We start from the raw sequence: 22,192 nt of genomic DNA on the forward strand, positions 1-22,192 counted from the left end.
CAGGATCTCAGGATAAATCCTGAGGGGATTTCACTGACCTTATCAGACCCAAAAGCTACAACTCTTGTTGCATATGTCCTACTTTATCTTGGTCTTAACCATCCAGCATAAAAGTATAAAAACAAAGTATAAGAAGTAAAGCCATGGTGTTATGTTGAGCTGGAGGGGACTCAGGTCAACAATTTCTGACATTGCCAGTGAAACAGAATACCCAATACTATTATGGACCTTTGAATCCTTTTAGAATATTTTGCTGAGGTTTACACACCTACAATATTTAAATGATGGAACTTAACAAAAAAAGGGGATACAGATGAATGTCCATTTGGTATCTGTGTATTCAAAGCAGTTAGGATAGATATATAGTTACATTCTCTTAATGAATAAAGGGATTTGTTGTAATAGTGTTTGTAAATAGGATATCAAGTCCGCATCTTGTACAGCAGTTAACCGCTAGGAAGAATGTATGCAATGTGTTAATTAACTGTCCTACCAATTTGTTTTGAAACTTTCTCATTGCTATTTTTGAAACTTTCTCATTGCTATTTTTGAAACTTTCTCATTGCTATTTGTTTCTCAATAAAATTATGGAAAAAAATTAAAAATTAAAAGAAATACTTTTATAGTGTAAAATACATATTGCCAAGAATGATTAGATTTGTGTTTCGAAAAGGTAGAATATTTTGAGTATTTTGGAAAGGCAATGATAATGGCAATGTGTCCTACTGTAATAAATATAAATATTCACTATATTTTTACATCAGCTCTTGTTTATCAGACATTTACAGCAATTTCTGTCAAATAAAAACATTATAGTTAATATGCCTGTCTTCGTGGATTTGCCATCTTGGGACTTGGGGCAATGTTTTACCTTTCAGTCAATTCAGGACTTGCATGTATATGTACATTATTTATATATAAAATACATATGTATTTAAATTTTGTCATTCATCATTGTGTGATGACAGTGAATATCTTAACTGTTGACGCTGTATTTTGAAAAATAGTAAGTTAATTTAAATGCTGCACAAAGGTTTTACTCCTATTATCTTCATTCTGTCTTCTTTTATTGTAGACTTTTATTATACAAATTATATTTTTATACATTTTATGTCAAAGTAAAAGTTCAAATTGCTTTAAGTAGATGCCTTTGAGTGAGGCATGGGGAAAAGAGTTACAAACAACAGATATTTTGTACTATCTTTGTATTTACCTTTTTTGATATCCTTCATTTCTTTACATGGAATTGAGTTGCTGTGGTGTATTATTTAATTTTACCTTAATATTTTTTCAGAAGGCAGTTGTACTCATGCATTCTTTTACTTTTGCTTTGTTTGGTATTTCTATGTTTCCTTTGCTAAAAATGAAAATCTTTGTTGATAGCATTCTTTAAAGCAGTGTGAGTATGCCATTCCATTTCCTTCAGACTTGAGTAGTTTTAATGATGTCAGATGTTAATCTTATTGTGTATACCTTATAATGGGTGAATCATTTTTTTGTACTGTTTTATTTCTGTGTTTCCATTTTATTAACCTGATTAGGTTTGATCTAGCTGTGGATCTGCTTGTCTTTATCATGCTCACTGTTGTGTCTTTAGTTTTTCCTCAACTTTAAATTTTCTGCTATCATTTCTTCCACACATATTTTCCACTCTTCTTTCTTTTCTTTTTGAAATCGTGCATGACACAATGGTATTTTTTGATGGCATTTTCTACATTTGTTGGAGGATATGTTCATTTTCTCTTTTTTGGTTGCCGTCTTCCTTTTCTTTATGTTCTTTTTTCTTTTTATTTATTTTTTTTCAAAGACAGAGATGTCTTTTTGTATGTTCACTTATCTTTATTCTTTTGAATCCTACTGGCTGTTTAAATCTGTTTTGAACTTCATCTGAGGTTATTTACTTTGCAACTCTAAAGAATTTGTATTTGTTTCTTTTTAAAACTAATTTATTGATATTCTGTATTTCTTGATGGAAGATTATTTTTCTTAGCTCTAGTTCTTACATTTCTCTGAAAATGCTTGTTGTAATAGCTTAGTGGATGTATCATTATAGCAATTGTGTTGCTTGGGATTTGGCAGTGATATAGGGAGATGAAATTTCCAACCTACCTGGGCTGTTCTCTAAAACTGAACAATGAATTTTAGGAACAATGGATGTTAAAAGCAGAATATATTTACTGGGGGAAAGAAAGCTTCTGTCCTAGAGAGGGAGAGAAGGGAGACCTAAGCATATTTCCCTAAGCTTTGTCTTCTAGGGATTTTTATATAGAGTAAAACTGTGTGGTGAGGCTGGTCTAAAATGGACAACATGGGAACTGCGTTAGGTGGGTATGAGGTGGGACAAACTCTGGTTAACCAATGAGATTACAAGCACAGTCACTGAAGTGAAATTGATTAAAATACAGGACTATATGGAGAAGTGAGTTACATAGCAATATGGCATGAATACAGAACCAGGGCTCTTCCTTTACGGGCTGGGTTGGTGACTTCCATATGTCCTTAAGATGAGAGGCTCATTTAGCGTATCAGTCCTGGGTGCCTGTTTTTAGGGAGGTGTGTGGCTGCATTTGTTTATTCTTTTGTCTTGTGGTCAGGCCCACAGCAGGGGTCAAAGTCCTCTTGTCTTCTATACTGTCTCCTTGAGGGCTTAGCCCTGTCTGACTATTTATAATATTTTTATCTAGCTCAGCTGCCTGCAACAGCAGGAATAGTTTTTGTTTACTGTTTTCTCATCTGCATAAACTTTATATTCTTACTACTTTGCATATGTAGTGTGTGTTTTTTTGAAACTGGACCTTTTAATAATACAATGTGATTACTCTTGAGGTCAGAATTTCTCTCCTCAGGCTTTCTATTTATTGGTATTTATTATTGTTCTTGTTTCCTTTTGACTTTCTCAACTAGTTTGGTAAAGTCTATTTTCTCTGACATGTGTGACTAAAGAAGTCATTGTTTAGTTCACTTTACCAAAACAACAATTTCCATATGGGTCTTGAGCCGGTACCTTTCTCTGGGTAGTGTTATTGGACTCTGTTTGGATGTAGTATATTTTAATTGCTGTACCAGATTTTGTACCTCTCCCTTTACCTTTCCTTTCTGCTTATGCAAAGGTACAATGAGATGGAAAATTTGTTATCTTCTTGGGTATTCATTTTCTCATGGCATTCACTCAGTCCTCTGAACGTGTGTATGATTTTAGATTCATGGAATATGTTGGACCTCTTTAAAACATGTGTGGGTTTATCATTCTCATTTTTCCTTTTAAATGTTGTTGTTAACCTCTTCTTTACTGGAACTGGGATATTAAACATTACCTTTCATCATCCCCATTCCCAGATACTTTCCCTGTGGATAGGCATTACTCAGAGTGAGTTCTAAATTATAGCTAATAAAGACAAACTGAAGAATAGAGTTTTTCTGGTGAAATTTCCACCTAGTAAAGTTTTTCTGTAACATTTTGATCAGTTTCAAACCTGTTTGACGCTATGCCATGGTATTTTGAAAGCCATTGTATTTATGAGTACAAAAAGGTACTGGCTCAAGACCAATATGGAAATTTGTGTTTTGGGTAAAGTGAAATAAGCAATGATTTCCTTGACCACATGTGACAGAGAAAATAGATTTTACCAAATTAGTTCAGAAAATCAAAAAGAATCAAGAACAAGAATAAATACTAATAAATACAAAGCCTGAGGAGAGAAATTCTGACCTCAAGAGTGATCACACTGTATTATTAAAGCGTCCAGTTTCACAAGAGCCATTGGGCTCTTGAACAAACTTATGAGCTTGTTGGTCTTAAAGAGCTACGTGGAGCTTTGGAGAGGATGGAATTGGTGTAAGTTAAATCTCTATAGAGCTTATTGATTCTGTCAGTGTTCGACTAGTTTTTGTAATGGTCATTCTTTTTACCTTGTGTGTGTGTGTGTGTGTGTGTGTGTGTGTGCGCGCGCGCGCACACACTCTTTGTTAATTTCTAAAGTTCCTAAAAATTCACATTTTCAGTATGGAGGGAACAGATCTTTCATTACTTGATCATCCTGGTATTGCCTTACAATATGGTGATTATGTTTTATTCTACTGCGCCATCTCCCCGGCCCGGTGATCATGTTTTATGTAGGTGCGAGGACCTCATTATTTATTCCATGTACTACCTAGCATTTTATTTGTCAAAACGTGAATTGTTTTACTTTGAATTTTTTCTTTTAAATTTATATTACATTTACTGGAGTAGTTTATTGATTTTTTTAATTTTTAGTTTGGCAGATTTCATTGTGGATTAATTTGATTTTGTCTAGTAAAGGGACTTTGTAATCTTTTTTGGTTTTAAAGTTTTCTCTGTGTTTTTTGGGTGAGGAATGTATTTTGTGGTATCCCCAGGGATAACCCCAGCAGCTGGGTATATTTTACACTTGTACATGTTTTCATGTTTGTTTTTTTCCCCAGTTATATCATGAATTTGTAGTCTATATAATAAACACTTTCCAATAACTGTTAACAGTTTTCTTCACAGAAAACATAGACTAAGAAAATACTGATTATTCCATTTGCTATTACAAAATATAAAATTATATCTTTCACAGAAGACTATCTCAAAGTAGTAGCCATTAGATCTTTCAATAATATTGTTTTTTTATCTCAAGGTACATTATTTTTTCTCTATGTAATTTAGATTTTAACTTAACAATACTATATGTATGTGTCTTGCTATTAACTTCATTTTGTGTGCAGTTTTTTTTTTAATTTTAGAAAATTTTTTGTATTTTTTAGGGAAGGATCTACAGGTGTTCAGGATCTCACTACTAGATCAGACTTGTAGTGATTCTCCTGTTTACAGCCTTCCAAGACCTGGGATTACAGGCATGTGCCACCATGCCCAGTCTTAATTTCCCTCACAGCATGCCCTGGGGGACGGGGCCAGCCTGACAGGCCCAGGGATCAAACCTCTGGCCCCTGTACCTGCTAGCAGGCGCTTTAATCTGCTGAGATATTTGGCCGGCCCTTCTGTGCAGTTTGGTTGCTACTTGTATCATAATTTTAAGAGACTTCTGAATTTTTTTCATTAGTGTACTTAAAATTTTTATGAACCACACTCATCTCTTTGTTATTTTTGGTGATTATTTTATTTTCAACAACAAAGAAATCACACATCTGACCACCACCCTGTAAAGGAGACTAAATAAAATAACAAATCTAGAAATAATCTCTTTTTATAAAATTTCTGTGCAGATTTTCATTGTATATAATTTCTCTTAGAAATTCAAATTTCTAGTCTTAGTGAGAAACTACTTTGCTTGTGACAAGTATGAGAAAGTCTTAATTGTATAAAGCAAAACGGTAGAAGTTATATTTTTATTTTATGTATTTTTTATCTCTCTACCATTTTTTTAATCAGCTTTTAGCTATAATTCTTAAACCTCAGATTTTTACTACTAATACTTGACATTCTCATTATCACTCCTTTGTAATACATTAACTGTTCATCCTTCTGTTGTATAGATATATCATATATAGTTGAGAAAATTATAATTGAGGAATTATTTGCTATATGTATTACTTCAGCGGTGAAGAATTTATTATTATGACATGCATGTCATAGCAGCTATTGACTTTTCAGTTACTCTCAAAATCTAAACCACAAATCAAAACAGTGAAAATACATAGTTAAAAAGAACTACAAGTGGTTCTTCCTTATTTATCAGCATATAATTGCTGAAATGCTACTTGTTTCTGTTGAATTTTTCATGGATATGCCTTTATAAATTGAATTGCTTTATAAGTGTTCTCTACCTTTAAGAGAAAAATCACATATTTATTACACAAATTCATATGTATTTGAAAGTGTGATTGTACGAGTTTTACAACATACCTATGTGTAGATTCTGCATAGAGTTTTTACTGTAAGCAAATTAAGAAATATATCTGTTGTTTCCAATTATTTTCATGGTTTTCTTTAATTGTTCATGGCTCTTTCTCCCATTTCCAAGGAATCTCTGATCCGCTTCTGCCACTGTTGCCTAGCTTTTATACTCTAGAGTTCTCTGTAAATGAAAGATACAATTTTGTATCTTTTTCTTGGCTAGTTTGTTTTATCAGTGAAACTACTTGATTTCCTCTGTTATATATTTTGTATTAATTTTTAATTTTTTCAGTATTGGTCAGTATAATTACATTGTTTCTTTTTTGTGTGTGTGGCCTGCTCAGTTCTCCCTGGCATAGTTTGTGGTGCTGATGATCAAACCACGGTCCTGTACTTGTCTAAGCTTGCCTAAGCAGGCACTGTAGACCACTGAGCTATCTCACTGGCCCTACATTATTTCTTGATATACTTTTTGTTTCTTTCATTTTGATGGTCATCTGAGTTATTTGTGAGTTTTTAGGTATTTGAAATTATTTTTTAAACATTTATTTGCAAGTTTTATATGTATGCAGTATATATCTCTATCTATCTATCTATCTATCTATCTATCTATCTATCTATCTATCTATCTTTACGTAAACCTCTAAATGTAGGATGGTTATTGATTTTTTTTTAAATTTAATTTTGTATTATGATAGGTTTGCAGTACATAGCGATTACATTCAGTTTGGGAGTTTGAAACACATGCATAGTACATTTTGATAATTTTACCTCCCCCTTTTTACCCTCCTTCCTCATACTTTTTTCCTATCACTACAGAATCTACCACTTTTTTTCTTCAACATGTCTCTTGTCTTGTTATTTATTTATATTTTAGGTCTTTTCATATTAGAGAAACTGTGCCATATTTAACTTTTTGTGACTGACATTTTCATGTAGTATTTTGATATTGAATCTATCCATTTTTCTTTTTCTTTTTCGGTGGTACCAGTGATCAAACTGAGGACCTTGTGCTTTCCAGCCAAGCACTTACTCTACTGAGTTTTCTCCCTGGCCCCATCCATTTTCTTACAGATGGCTCAAATTTATCATAATGGCTGCATAGTATTCCTTTGTATATGTATACTATATGTATATATTTTGTTAATCTACTCATCTTTTGATTGGCATACATCCGTCTGACATGATTTAGATGTTGTAAATTGCACTGCTGTAAAGTGTGCATGCATATATCACTGTAATATGACTTTTACACTCCCAGGAAAACAAATTTTTAAGGAATCTTCATACAGATTTTCAGAGTGGTTGTATTAGTTTACATTGCTGCTAACAATAATTGAGACATATAACTCTGAATAATTGACATTTCTGCCTCTCCCAGATACAGCATTAAATTGATGATAATGATTGTCTGTCTGAAATACTGCTTCCATTTATTTATTTATTTATTTATTTATTTATTTATTTAGAGACAGGGTCTCATTATCTAGTGCAGGCTTATGTAGCCCAGACTGGCCTTGAATTCACAGTGATCCTCCTGCCTCAGTCTCCTGAGTGCTGGTATTATAGGCAAGTGCCACAATGCCTGGCATGAATGTTTTGATATAACTGCCTGAGTCATTGCATATAGATTAAATTTGGCTCTGTTCATTTTATTATTAAATCACTTTCTGTTGGTGTACTTTTACATATAATTGTATTTCTTGAAAGATATTTAAAACTGGGCGTGGTAGTGCACGCCTGTAATCGCAGATCTTGGGAGGCTGAAAACAGGAGAATCACTATGAGTCCGATCTGTGTAGTGAGACCTTGTAGACCTTGTACTAAATACATAAAAAAAGAAATATATTAAACTACATATAAATCTTGATATAAACTATAGACCACTCCTTTATATGCATATCAGGATTAAGAGTATGTTCATGCTAAATGTATTCAAAAGTAAAGTGTATCACTTAAAATTTTCCATTTTTGGCTTATTTGTAAACAGTTCCATTAACATACTTTAGATAAATATATCAACTATAAATGACCAATTATACCCTTGTTTATCAAATAATATTTCATAGATAATAATTGAAAAATTATATTGAATGTAATCCTAGTGCTTGGGAGGCTGAAAACAGGTGGATCACTAGGAGTCTGATCTATATAGTGAGACCCTGTAGACCCTGTACTAAATACAGGAAAAAAAAATAAAAAAATAAAATCTAGGTTTCTATATGCTTCATGCAGGTACACTTTTCTTATAATCATAACTATATTTAATTCCAGTGTACTTCAGTTTTCTCCCAGTATCTCTACATTCCCTAACCTCCCCCCATCTCCTCCACTCTTTGACCCCTTTCATTTCTGAGATGGTATTCTGTCATTATGTTGCCAAGAATGGCCTTGAATTTGTGACAGTTCTCCCCTCACCTCCAAATATGTGGGATTACAGATGTTTACAGTGATCTCACCTCATTTTTCTTTCTGAATTGAGGTTACTGTAGTAAGTATGTCACAACTATGATTTCATTCCTGATAATCCATGTTTAAAGTGGTCATTTATTCTGGTTGACACATAGTATTCTCACTGAAATGGTCAGTTTTGTATTACTTGTTTTTAAATTCCTTCACGGCTGTCTGGGAAGTTCTCATTCTTGCATTGTGAAACTAAGATTCGCAGAGTTCACTTAGCCAGTTCCATGCTGTAGTGCCTATGTGCCTATGTGCCCTTCTTCCTCGCAGCAGCACACTCTGTAAAGTCAGTGTTCTAGAGGACTTGCTGTACTCCAAGCACACCAGTCCTGACCTCATAGCTTTCTCTTTACTCCTCATTGTAATTCCAGGGAGAAGAGATTGTATCCTTGTGTAGTCATAGGTGAGGCCCACTTAAGCCAAATTCCCTTGGTTCTAGATCTTGAGTTGAATGTTTTCCTGTGTCACAGAAGCACTGAGAGAGCTTCAGCAATATTCATTTATGGTGCAGTTTCTTACATAGAACACACTTGGGTATTTTAGCTCCTGTGGACCACATAATCACTTTGCATTCTCAGGATAATATCTAACAGTACCAGAAATGTGCACCATTATTGTTTTCTTACCGTTATAAGATGAGTTGAAATAGCTCCAGACAAAGGCTTCTTTATTGAACTGTTTTAGAAAGCTTTTAATGAGTGTGGCTTATGATCAATTTATTCTTGGCTCATATTTTCTTTCTTTTGTAAATACTGTCACCATAAACATATCTAATGTCATTTGTTTTTAATTTCTTTCCTTGGCATTTAATTGCTTTGAGAAATTCTTATTTTTTAGTTTAATATGAATGTAGTTGTTTGCTAAATTTATTATATGTTTAAACAGGGTATCAGGAATATAATTTTACAGTTGTGTGGTTTGAGACATGGTAGGTTGATAGTTTGATAGGACCTAGGTTAGACCCATGACAGGATAGTTTAGTGATCTAGTGCATCTTTGGCCTCAACTCCTGACTCACTTAGTAAGTGTGATACATTTGGGGAGTTATTTAGTATATATGAAACTCATTGTTTTAGGATATTGTCAGAGTTAAATGAAATGATATGCATAAAGAACCTAGAGAACTTTGTAATCTCCCTCCTTACAAATTGAAAAATAAATGATTCATCTAGGTGAGGCTCAGGAGTTTAAGTCTAGCCTGAGAAATATAGTAAGACTTTCTGTCAGTCAAACAGAGAAACAAAAATGAAGACAAAACCTCAGATAACTTTATTATATGATTTCTTTCATTATTATTTAGTGCTGGTTAATATTTGGAAGTCTAGAATACCTTGATAAGATCTTGAGGTACCAGGAACAAAATGGAATTAATCATTAGATGACTACTGCCTTGCTGAATGTCTCCTTTACCTCTTTTTAATGTTGTAGGCAATTGGGTACACCTGTGTCCTTGCATGTTTGTTTATGTGATGTATATTTGTAACTGCTGTTGTGTGGTGTCCAGATTCTTGGAGAAATTTTTCAGAGTGCTATAGCTCACATTTTATGAAATCTTAAAGTGCATTTTTTTCTACACAGAATGTTTATTCTTGAGAGAGGTAGGAAACAACAGGTAAGGTTTTGTTTATAATGAATTTGCAAATATTTTCTAAATTTTCTTTTCATGGGTAATTTTAATAAATACAAGGGCATTCTTTGATTAAGATAGAACTATCCAGGAAATATCTGCACTTTTAAAGTTGTAAAGGATTCTTTGGTATTTTACATTTTGTTATGTTGTCAATTTTTCTTTGAAGCAAATTACTTCCTATAAAATTACATGGATATAGTTCTGCTATGAGGAATTAAAAATAATTTAAGATGAGATATATCTGTCTACTAAGGAAAAAAAAGGTGACAGTTGTATGGGATGTGTGATGATTATAAACAAAAGCATAATAGCATTCACAAGATGTGTGTCAGACCCCTGAGAAACAATGAAACACATAATTATTGGCTAGCATTGATTGTATAAAGGAATTGAGAAATACAATTTTAAGGATTACTTAAGTATTAATTCCTGATGTTTGACGTGAACAGATCTCATGTAATTATACTGTTTTCCTATTGATTTGTAAGATATTTGATAGATTTGAATACCTTTGAATTTCACTTTTTTAAAAAAATGTATTTAGTACAGGGTCTATAGGATTTCACTGCACAGATTGGATTTGTAGTAATCCTGTTTTTCAGCCTCCCAAGTGCTGGGATTACGGGCATGTACCACCATGCCCAGTCTCAACTGCCACCTCAGCAGGCCCCGGGGGCGGGGCCAGCATGGCACACAGGGGTCTACCTAAGCAGGGGCTTTAATCCATGTAGCTTTCTTGTCAACCCAATTTTCACTATTCATTTATGTTAATGTTTTCAGTGGTATGAGAAATGGCTGGAAAAAAAATCTTTCTTGAAGTCCTGCTTAAAAATTAATAAGGTTTAAATTGCAAATTATTTAGAATGATTTTTTTATACATTATGTAGGTAAAATCATCTTATACTTCATTTAAGTTTTGGTTTATATTTTACCATGTGAAATATTTCACATTTTAACAACAAAGCATAACAGCCTTGGTTTCTAACAATTTGAACATAGAATACTTTTTAAATCTTGTATTGCTTATATTAAAATCCATGCAGTCTATCTTGACTGTTTATAAGTGATGAACTTCATTATACTTCTCTTTAAACATACTACATTTTTTTAAATAATTTTATTGAGAAACAAATAGCAATGAGAGTTCTTAGTGGTTATTCATAGTACAAGATGCTGATATGATATCCTGTCCAAACACTATTAATACAAATCTTTCTTCTCATTGAATTAAGAGAAAGTAGCTATATATCTATCCTAACTATTTTGTATATACAGATACAAATTGGTCCTTCATTTGTATCCCTTTTATTGTTTAGTTTTGTTAGAGAAGGGTATTTCATTGTCATTTAAATATTGTAGATGCATGAATTCAGAAAAATATTCCAGTATAGTCCAGTAGTCCATAATATTAGTGGGTCATCCGCAGGACTATCAGTGTCAGAAGTAAACATATTACTTTATAATCATTATACTTTTCTTTTTCTTGTATTTAGGACAGGGTCTATAGGATCTACAGGGTTTCAATATGTAGGTTGAACTTGTAGTGATCCTCCAGTTTTCAGCCTCCTGAATGCTGGAATTACAGGCCAGCGGCACCATGCCCAGTCTCAGGTGCCCTCTCAGTGCACCTAGCGGGCAGGCCTGGCACTGCATGCTAGGGATCGATCCCTGGCTGCTGCATTCTCCTTATGTAGGTGCTCTAGTCCACTGGCCCTTAATCATTATACTTTTTAAAATTTTTATTTAACCTCTTTTACAGGTTAAATGAGTATTTTTTTTTTTCCAGAACCAGGGATTGAACTCAGGCCCTTGTGCTTACCAGGGAAGCATTTATTCTACTGAGCCATCTCCCCGACCCCTAAATGAGTATTTTTAAATATATATGCTTTTCAAACATATATGAATGCATTTAAATTATCTATTTTATAGCAATTGCTAGATTTGTTATATATTAGTTTCACAAATTCATGTTCACTTAAAAATGTAAACATAGTATAATGATTTTATTTGTGAACACTTTCTGTAGTATTTTCTTTTTTATTATTTTTGTACAAGATAATAATCTTTCATTAGTCAGGAGTGGAATGTTGGAGAGAGTACTGCATAAAGGTCACCAGGCACGAGTCCTACTTTTGCATTTTTGGCTACTTTGTTACATTCTCTTGAAAAAGTCAGAGTCACTTATCTTGTCTAATCCCCAGTTCTATCCCCTCTCAGGATGCACTCATGATGCCTGTGCTATATATGCATGTGTTTGAGGTACCAATAAGGAGACCAAAATGCTATGGAAAACATAAAGCTTTGTGATGCATTTTACACTTATTAAATTAAAAAATGCTACTTAATTTATAAAAATAAAGCCTATAATCATGTAGAACAAAGTCTCATGTTGGATACAATTTGGTCTTCTTTGTGTGTGTAAAGTGCTTTCAAAAGTACAGATGATCACACACAAAAGAAATGATATTTCATAGAATATTTTTGTTCTGTTAAAACCTAATAATCTTAAGCAGTTTTCTGTACTTATGATTACTATGTAATATTTTATCACAGTTATGCTACAGTTAATGAAAATTTAGTCACTCTAACATTTTACTAGGAAAATAGCTCTTTAAGCTATCATTTAAGGATATCTTTTGAGGTAATTTCCTAAATTTGAAATAACTTATTCAGAACAACTTATAAGAGCCATTATTATCTAACTCAGTATTTGGTGTTTTATCTAATCCAGAAAGAAATTATAAAAGGTTTATAAATTGAGGTACAGTATGAATATATTGATAAAAGATTATGTACTGGTGATATATAGATTAATTGCAGTGGCAAGTACCTTGAAAGTGTGGTACTTGGAACATAATGGTTTGAACTAAAGTAGAAAGAGAAAGGTAAAATCTTTTTTTTAAAAAAATGTATTTAGTACAGGGTCTACAGGATCTCACTACACAGATTGGACTCAGAGATTCTCCTGTTTTCAGCATCCCAAGCACTGGGCTTACAGCCACATGCCACTATGTTCAGTGTCAGTCACCATCTCAGCATGCCCTGGGTGCGGGACTGGCATGGCATGCTACGAAGTGAGCCCCAGTCCCTGCATCTACCTAAGCAGGCATTTTAGTCCACTGAGCTATCTGACTGGCCCTTCAAAGGTAAAATCTTAATAGGGAAAAATTGTAAAGAAACAGTTGATGATTTATAGACATGAGAATAAGATTACTGAATGGGGAACGTGGTACAATTGATAGAATTAGGAAGTCTACAAGAGATCATTAGCAATGAAAGACTGTGATAGAGCTTTGGACATGTTCTACCATATCATCAAAGAAGAAAAATTGCCCTGGAAAACCCCTGGGTAGAGATACATATTTTAGAGTCATCTACAAAGAGATTATGCTTACAGGCCAGGAAATGAATTTTACCTGTGAAATAAGAATGTGTATAGAAAAAGTTATCACTTTTAGAGGATGAGATGAGGGTTAAGAATTGATGGCAGTTAGATGGGCAAGGCAGTGCATACCTAAATTGCATTACTTGGGGAATGGAAGCAGGAGAGAGGATTGCTGTAAGTTTGAGGCCAGCCTGCACTAAATAGTGAATTCATCACCAGTCTGAACTGCTTATTGGGACCCTGTCTCAAAAAACGAACAAACAAAAACAAACCAACAAACAAACAAAAAAAATGGATTGGCAAAATAATTAGTAGCAAGAAGATCACAAATGGACTAGCACTAGAAGTCAAATTATATAGAAAATAGTAGAAAATAGTCCACTTAGTTGTGAAATATTCCTAGTAGAGGTAAAAATAGAATGAATCTATAGGAATATGTTTGCATATGAAACTGCCTTGTCTTTTAGAGACTTTATGGAAGACTTTCTTTGCTCTTTTTAATTTCTTAAAGTGCCTACATTCTTTAGTTCATGGTCCTTATTAATGGTTAATTTGCAGGGTACTAATATTAAGAGGATGGGACTTTTGGAAGCTTATTTGATTAGGAGAGTTTTTCCCTCACGCATGGGATTAATGCATTGATAAAAGGAACTTCAGGGAACCTGGTTATACCATCCATCATGTTAGGGCACATAGCAGGTGACAGCTATGGGGATGCATCCTCATCAGACACTGAATCCTCTGGCTCTTTGCTCCTGGACCTTTTTGCTTCTAGAACTATGCAGGTTATTCCTGTTCTGTAAAAATTAGTCAGTGTTCTTTTCTTATAGCACCCCAAGCTGGGATAAGCATTTTCTAAATTGTGCCTTAAAGTTCCATTTTATTCATATATATTTGCTATGAAAAAAATATTTAGGGGTCCAGTAAGCTTAGAAAATACAAAATCTCTTACTTCTTGGGGCTTAAAACATACATGACTGCAAAGTCAGTGGTGTTTTTCTCTTGTAACACGTTTGTTTGTGAAGGCTCATTATTCTTTGCTGGTTGCTACTGCAATGTTTTGGAGTGCTTTGTGTCCCCCTTATACCTTGATAAGTGATATAAACCGATGTAGGTATTAGCTTTGTTCACATAATAGATAAATGGTTTTCTTATGGGGAATGTTTTTGCATAAGGTGCATATTGGTCAGATCTTTACATCTGGATTTTATAGGAAATCTTATGTACATGAACTAAAAGTCTGTTTCAGCTGTTAGGCATAGTCACACACAACCAAGAAAAGTGAAGGATTTTTGGAGTTGAAAGCCTTCAAGTGCTTGTCTTTATTCCTAGTTGTAACAGACTACTTACAAGGTTTTGAAGAAAGCAGTGCTGGTTTTGTGTAGTATCAATCTCTTGTAACTTGCCTCCATGCTGTGTGTACTTGTAGAATTACTTTAATTCTCACAAAAGCTCATATAACGTACTTTTTTTTTTTGGTCATTTTTTGTCTCGAGGAACTGGGACTCTGAGATTGTACTTTATGTCCTTAGTGATATCCAGTAGAATGGCAGAGCCAGGATGCAGCCTGCTGCCTTTTTGCTGGCCTCAGTCATGCTGTCCTCTTACACTTGGACTCATACTTTTAATGGTGCCACAAATGTGCCTCTGATCAGCATAGTGGAAAAAGTTAGCTCAAGTAAGCAAGTAGAAGGCTAGCTATGCTTTTGGTGTTACTTTGGTTTTTGTTCTTGTCCAGTAGCTTTATCCAGATAATCTTGCTGCCTGTTGGCTTGTTATTCTCTTCTTTATCAGAGATTTGAAAATGTCAGTTGTGTGATTGTGTAGTTCAGCCATTGTTTCAAGCATGACATCTGTGTTCTGACCAGCAGTTGGGGACGTGTTTCACATTGCTGTTAAGAGAAATGTTTGAGAGATACGAATAGATATTGAGAGGGTGATCAGTAGCACTGTAGGGATGAGGGACTTGGCCATATGTATCTCCACATGTACTAACTCACATTTAGATGAACTTTTAAGAGAAAATACTTTATTTTTTGTGGTCTGGACTGACTTTTTTTATAAAAAAGTTTCCATGTTGTTATAAGCTGTATGCCTTATGCCTTTGTGTCAGGTGTGCCTCATGTTATGAAAGAGATGGGGAATAGAAATAAAGGCCTCTGTATCTCCCGAGGGTATCTTACTGCAGTATCACCTTTTTGCCTCTGCACACTTGATTTGCAGCTCCTGCACTAGACACAATCCCTCACTCTCCAGTGTGAATGAGGAAATGCCAGTGGGTCATGGCTCTGAGATTTTGTTCCTTCTAGCATTTGCTGTTCTGTTATTGTATTTTATTTACTTTAATAGATCAGTTAGCTAATTGTCCACAACTTTTAAATTGAAATAATTTCACAGTGTTAAAGGATAAATCACTAAAAGAAGAGAATTTTAGTCATATGTAGTGTAGGAAGATTATTTTTAAATAAATGTTAACATAAGAATTGTTGATTTATTGAAAAGTAAAATTAAATATTACTACTGTATTGCTTTTTTGGCGTCAAACTATTTTAAATGAGGCTATTTCAAGTAATTGTGGTTATTTACTAATCAATCAACTAATCATTTTTTAAACTTTTTTTTAAAGGGTATTCTTCAGATGGTCAGGTTTTTAGCAGATTAATAGGTTCAATAAGTATATTTCTAATCTGGTTTGGCCCTCAGCCAGAAAAATCACCTTCATAGTTGTCTTTTTCTTGCATGTCCATTGTGGTTTCTCTTTAAACATCTTGCTCTCTGATCTTGTCTTCCTAATCAACTCATTCGCTCCCAAGCCAAGCATTGGTCTTTTCGTGACCTATCTTTCAGACTGCACATCCAGTGCATAGGGAAATATGGTTAGCTTTAGTTACAAGCACAGCTTCTGCCTCCACCCAGTTCTCTTCTCAGTTGCCTTATTTGCCTGGCTTCACTGTAAGAGACATTTAAGTGATCTTTTTCTTTCTGTATGGCCAGAGGGCTCCTATTAAAATGTAAGTTAGAAGGTTGCTTCTCAAGTTGGATACCCATGATGGTTTTTCTTGTTAGAGTAAAAACCAAGGTTTCTATGCTAATGGAAATGTGACTGTTACTTACAAGCAGTGTAGATGGCACACTCTCACCTCTATGAATTGCTCTCCTCTTTGAATATAGTGCTACAGCTCCATGATTCCATACTGAAGTGACGTGGCCAACTTGTCCCACCTGCAAGTGTCTGTGTTGCTCTTTTTTCTGCTGGGATCCGTGTTCTTCATTTATTTCCACAGCCAACTCCCTTGCCTTTATTTAACACAAGTTATATTCTTTTGCCTTCTTAAGGTAGAATTCCAAATGCCCACTGACATTTTAAAGCTTCTTTATCGATTTCATTTTTTCTTCTGTCACTTATTAGTATTTGATATTCTTATGTTTTCCTTTTTTCTTTATTGTCTGTATGTCCCTTTGTTATTTTTGTATTACCTGAGTGTAGGGTCTGTTGTTTGTTTACCTGTGCACCAGAGTTGCTTAAAACTGTTTTATTGGATAACATCAAATCCTTAATTAGTTTCTGAGTTGTATGGGTGCATGCATACAGTGTATGAAGTAGTGTTGCTGGTATACTTGATCTGTTCTTCAGCTATTGTTGTAGCATGAAAGCTCCAAGAACACACACACTTTGATGCTCTGCTTGTCCATTTAACTGTGAATCTTTTCATGGTTATCACATAGTATGTGATCAGTCAGTGTGCTGAGACAAAATGAAAATATAAAGGAATAAGTACTTCATAGGAGCAAGTTATTTCAATTTTGGAATGTTTTTCACCTTAGGGATTATTTTGTTTGATTTCTGGTGGTATCTTTATATAAATTTAAATGTATCTGTTTAAAACTTTAATTTTCAAGGGCACTGAATGATAGGTTATATTCAGTAACATATTGCTGACAGTATTATGTTTATATAGGTTTTTAATTTTATGCTACTTATGTTTGACTTTAGTTTGACTAAGGATAATATTGAGACTTATACAGTACCTTACTTGATGCCAAATATAAAGAATTTCTACTTAAGTCAAACTGTAGATGAATATTTTATATTTGAACAAATTGAGATTATTTTGGAGTATAAACGTTCCCATTTTCCCATAATAATAACAAATACTGTTTCTCTAAAAAAAAAGCAACAGCAACATTAAGCAGATATTAGAATGGTATATTATGTGCACCCCAGTTAATTTGTTTTCCTGTGCTACATAATATTTTTGGTTGAATTGATTAATCTTATATATCTTAATTAATAAAATATTTTTCTATTTACTGCAGTGAGGTTTCTGAATTTAGATGTCTTAAATTATACTTGGTCGTGTAAATAAGCTGTGGTTTGCAACTTTGGGTTTTTAGCCTTTGCTCTTTGCTATTAGCTTTATGTTTTTTTAATTATAGGAAAAGGGAGGACAGTAGGGAAGTTATGACTTAAATGGACTTTTGTTATTACTATATTCTTTTTTAAGGAAATGAAAAAAATTATTTATGTTGTCCAAATCAAGTAGAAACAAATACAAAATAGTTTGTAAAGTGTTTTGCTCAACATTTAATATTATCGCAATTTGCTTCTTCAAATGTAATAATTATCTTTTCATTTTAATGATTGATGGTGTGACCAGTTATTAATAGTCATACAGTATATGTTGCTATTGCCTAATAAAGAAAGAGGAATTAATATCATCATTTTATGAAACTATATTGAGTGATAAATGATAGCATTTAAAATACATATATATTATTTATACCTTAAAGCCAAGATTTCCTACTATATTAAGAAAATAAGCAAAATAACCTAGATAAGATAAAAGCAGCATTCAGGATTTTAGAAATTATTTTGTTCTTGGAGTTTGTTGAAGGTCTCATGAGTGACTATAGTACTTTGCAGTCTTATGTTACCCATTTGTGCAAACATGTCCAGATGAATTCAGTGTTTAATGTTAAGAATCTTATAACATGCCAATTTGATTTGTAGCCCTTCATATCATAGAATGCTAATTAAAATCATATTTTTGCATATGTCATGCCTTTCATGTACATATGCAAATAGATTCTATTGCCTTTCAGCTATTAGTAATTAACTTTATGAAGGACAGCTGTAATACATAATTAACAAAAATGTTTGCAAGCCCTTTTACACTGAAAGTTACATCAGTAATTTTTTTTTCTACTTATCAAGAGAGTCATTTTTAGTCTGTTGTTTCTGAATGAGATCTAAATTGTTTTAAATAGTCATATGATATAATTAAATTGATGTTGTACTGCGTTCAGTGGCAGAATGTTACACAATGTACTAGTTGCTGATTTCTGTCCATTTCATACTTATGTCAGAAGTACTGAATTAAAGTAAACTGATTTGTGTGTAAACTAAGATAGTATGTCAGGTTATATTTTTTGTTTGTTTTAGTTATTGGTATTTTCTTGGCACTAGAACAGTGGGATTTTTTTTTTCTTTACTATAGTAAACATTTATGTCAATTTCAGAAACCTGTCTTTAAACCATTCCCATTTTTAAGGAAGCTTCATGAAAATTATTCATTTACTCTTTTATAGTTCTTTAAATATTTAATAAAATGACATTTTCTCAAATTTATTTTTTGATTGAAGTATGAAATGGGCTAGGGGCCATTGCATGTTATATTGAAGCACTGCTTTATCTTTTATACCAAATGCTGGTGCAGGTAGGGATGAAAGAACTGATGTCAATTGTGTGATCTCTTGGTCACTACCATTATACTCAAGAAAGAAAATGAGTTAGTTAGCTCAGAAGTGGTGATTTAGAGTGACATTGTAATGTACATTTATGTTTTCTTTGTATATAACTATGTAAGTATTTTACTTAAATATATTGTGTACCAGTTTCTATCAGAGTCAAATTTAAGTTTTGTAATCACTTTTATTTATTTTATAGGGTTGCTTTTGTAATGAAGAAGCACTTAAATACTCATCTGCTAGGCAAACATGGAGTTGGCACACCAAAAGAAAGGTAATTTCCATATATATATATATACATATATGTTTTATTTAACAAATGATATTAGATTTTTATTTTAAGTTTTGTTTAATGAGATACTTTGTAGAATTTTTATCATATTTGTTCATTCTGGTTTGCATTTGTGGTGTTTTTGTTGCTGAATATCATATTTTATGTCATTGTCTTTTTTGTTTTTTGCCTGCTCTGCTCACCCTGAGGGTAGAGCTGGCGCGGCATGTACTGCTGGTGATCAAACCGTGGTCCCCTGCACCTGCCTAAGCTTGCCTAAGTAGGCGCTTTAGACCACTGAGCTATCTCGTCCACCTTTCTGTTCTTTTCTTTTGCAGAACTGGGATTGAACTCAGGCCCTTGCACTTGCCAGGGAAGTGCTTATTCCACTGAGCTGTCTCCCTGGCTTTTTTTTTTTTTTTTCTTTTTTCCTTGTTATTTTCTAAGAAAATTATAATGACATGTTAATTTTAGAAATTTTAGTGAAAAGGACTTGAGGGTTTCCAAAAATCTTGAAATGGTCAAAGAGTTACATTAGAGGGAATTGACCTGTAAGTGCATTAGTACATGCTAAAACAAATATATAAAACTAATCTTTTTTTTTTTTTTTTTTTTTAATGCCTTCAAGGCATGACTGGCTGGCTCGTGTTGTGGGGATCGAACCACAGCAACTTGAGCCTGACTGCTTTGTTGAAGCAGCCTATAAAACTAATCTTTATTTTTTTTCTGTGCTGTTATTTTGAACTTTTAAAGTAACATATTAAAATTCTTACTGTAGACTTAAATGTTGCTGGTATTAAAAAAGAAAGATATCTTGTGTCTTTCTCCAAATGATACTACAGTTGCCATGTCATGAAAAATAACACTACAATTATTATGTCATCAACTGCCAGGTTTTCTTTTTCTTGCCACTGTATCATAATTAGCTTCATCACATAGACTTAATTATATTAGGTGAACTGAAATATAGCAGTGTCAGCTACCAGGTGAGCATGGCTACTTTTGAAAATTTTAAGTCATTATAATGCAGAGTTTATGCAGAACTAGTGTGAGCTAGTGTGAACATGTCACCTTTATTAAAGACAGGATAGAGTTTCAGCTTCTCTCACATAACATTATAAGTCTACAGATAACAGATACTTTGAAACTTTGACTTTTAATAGATATTAAAGTGTCAATAATGAAGCAAATTCTACCATCCTGAAGCCTGATGCCTTTTTATGTATATTGGTAAACGTTTAATATCTGTGTCAAAAGTTTTTAAATGCTCTTATGTATTTTATTTGTTTATGAGGAATTTAACTTGACTTTTCTGCTGGAGTATTGGTTTTATTAACATTGTAATGTGGATATACTCTTAAACTATGACAAATTTTGGAATAGATATATCTCCTTTGTTCTGCTAATCTGGGTTTTCCATACTTTTCTCTTATTGAGTTTAATAACGTTAGCTAGAATAAATGCATTGCTTACATCGTGATGAACTGTAAATGAATTGAATATTGAAAGTATAAAACTAATCCTGTATTTTTAAGAATATTTAGGGACTTGTAAGTTGTTTTCCATATTTAAATGGAAACAAAACATTTTTTTAATTAGTGTGTTTCTGTTGTATTTACATGTATTATTTCAGTTAACCATCTCTGACCTTATTAGCTAATCTATTATTATTCCTATTTTATGGGAATGAGAGTAAAAGCCATAATGATGCAATAATAATTTATTCAATATCTCATAGCTAGTAAATATTGTTATGTGAACTGGCAACATTATTGGTGTTTTCTGACTACTTCCCAAAATAAATTTCAATAAAAGCATGTGGACTAAATAATAACAAGAAAATAATTTTCTACATTGAAGTAGTATATATTTTGATCCCAAGTATATCAATTTACTTTTATTTAGAAGTTAAATATATTTTATATTTCTATATACTGTTTTGTGTCAAGGTTAAAATCTCATGACTCATTCATCTCAACTTTTATCTATCTAGCTCTATACATGCACATATATACACATATGTATGTACATCAACACACATGGCTTTTTAAAATAGTAGATAGTCCCTATATGTTACAATGTTATAAAAAAATCACCCAATTTTTTTCATTTACCTTTTTGTTTGCATCAAAGCCACTTGTCCATTTTTTCACACATTTCAGTTGGAAATACATAAAAGAGGGCCAGCGAGATAGCTCAGTGGACTAAACAACTGTTTTTGCAAGTGCAGAGACTGGGGTTTAATCCCTGGCACCACATGCCATGCTGGCCATCAAGTCCAGGCATGGTGGCGCGGGCCTGAAAATATCATGCTAGGGAGGCTGAAAGCAGGAGGATCACTACAAGTCCAAGCTGTGTAGTGAGACCTTGTACCAAATACATTAAAAAGAAAAGAAGAAAAAAAGAAATACATAAAAAGAGTTGAATAAAAAGCAAAAGAAGGTAGAGAAAGTTTGTTAGCTTTCAATTACTTTGAAAAATATCCAGAATCATTTCTTTAAGAGTAATAAAGTTTATTTTGGTTCATGGCTTTAAGGTTCTCAGTCCATTGCTGTTTAGACCTGTTGCTTTAGGGCAAAGGTGGCTCAGTACTTCGTAGCTGTTAGAGAAAAAGGTTATTCACAGCATCTTGGATGCAAAGACACATGGAAGGGCCAGAGTCTTAGTTTTCCCTTCTCCTAATGACTTGTCTTCCTCCCACTACATCCAATATCATAAGGTTTCCACTACCACTCAGATAATAGCTTAGGTTGTTAATCACACAATTGACGAATAGGTCTTTTGGGAACATTTCATATCCAAACCATGACAGAAGAATTGAATGGCTTTCCCTCTATCAAA

General features: G+C 33.3%; 1 protein-coding gene across 1 annotated transcript in view; it reads left to right on the forward strand.

The window, feature by feature from the left end:
* The window catches only part of Znf407 (zinc finger protein 407), a 535,987-nt gene that overhangs the window by 172,698 nt on the left and 341,097 nt on the right, over positions 1–22,192 (forward strand). The window contains exon 4 of the mRNA XM_004640188.2: positions 19,280–19,354. Coding sequence (XP_004640245.1) covers positions 19,280–19,354 — 75 coding nt within the window. The remainder of the gene's footprint in view (positions 1–19,279; positions 19,355–22,192) is intronic.

Source organism: Octodon degus, unplaced genomic scaffold, assembly GCF_000260255.1.
Source record: "Octodon degus isolate 3935 unplaced genomic scaffold, OctDeg1.0 scaffold00120, whole genome shotgun sequence".
Lineage (NCBI taxonomy): Eukaryota > Metazoa > Chordata > Mammalia > Rodentia > Octodontidae > Octodon > Octodon degus.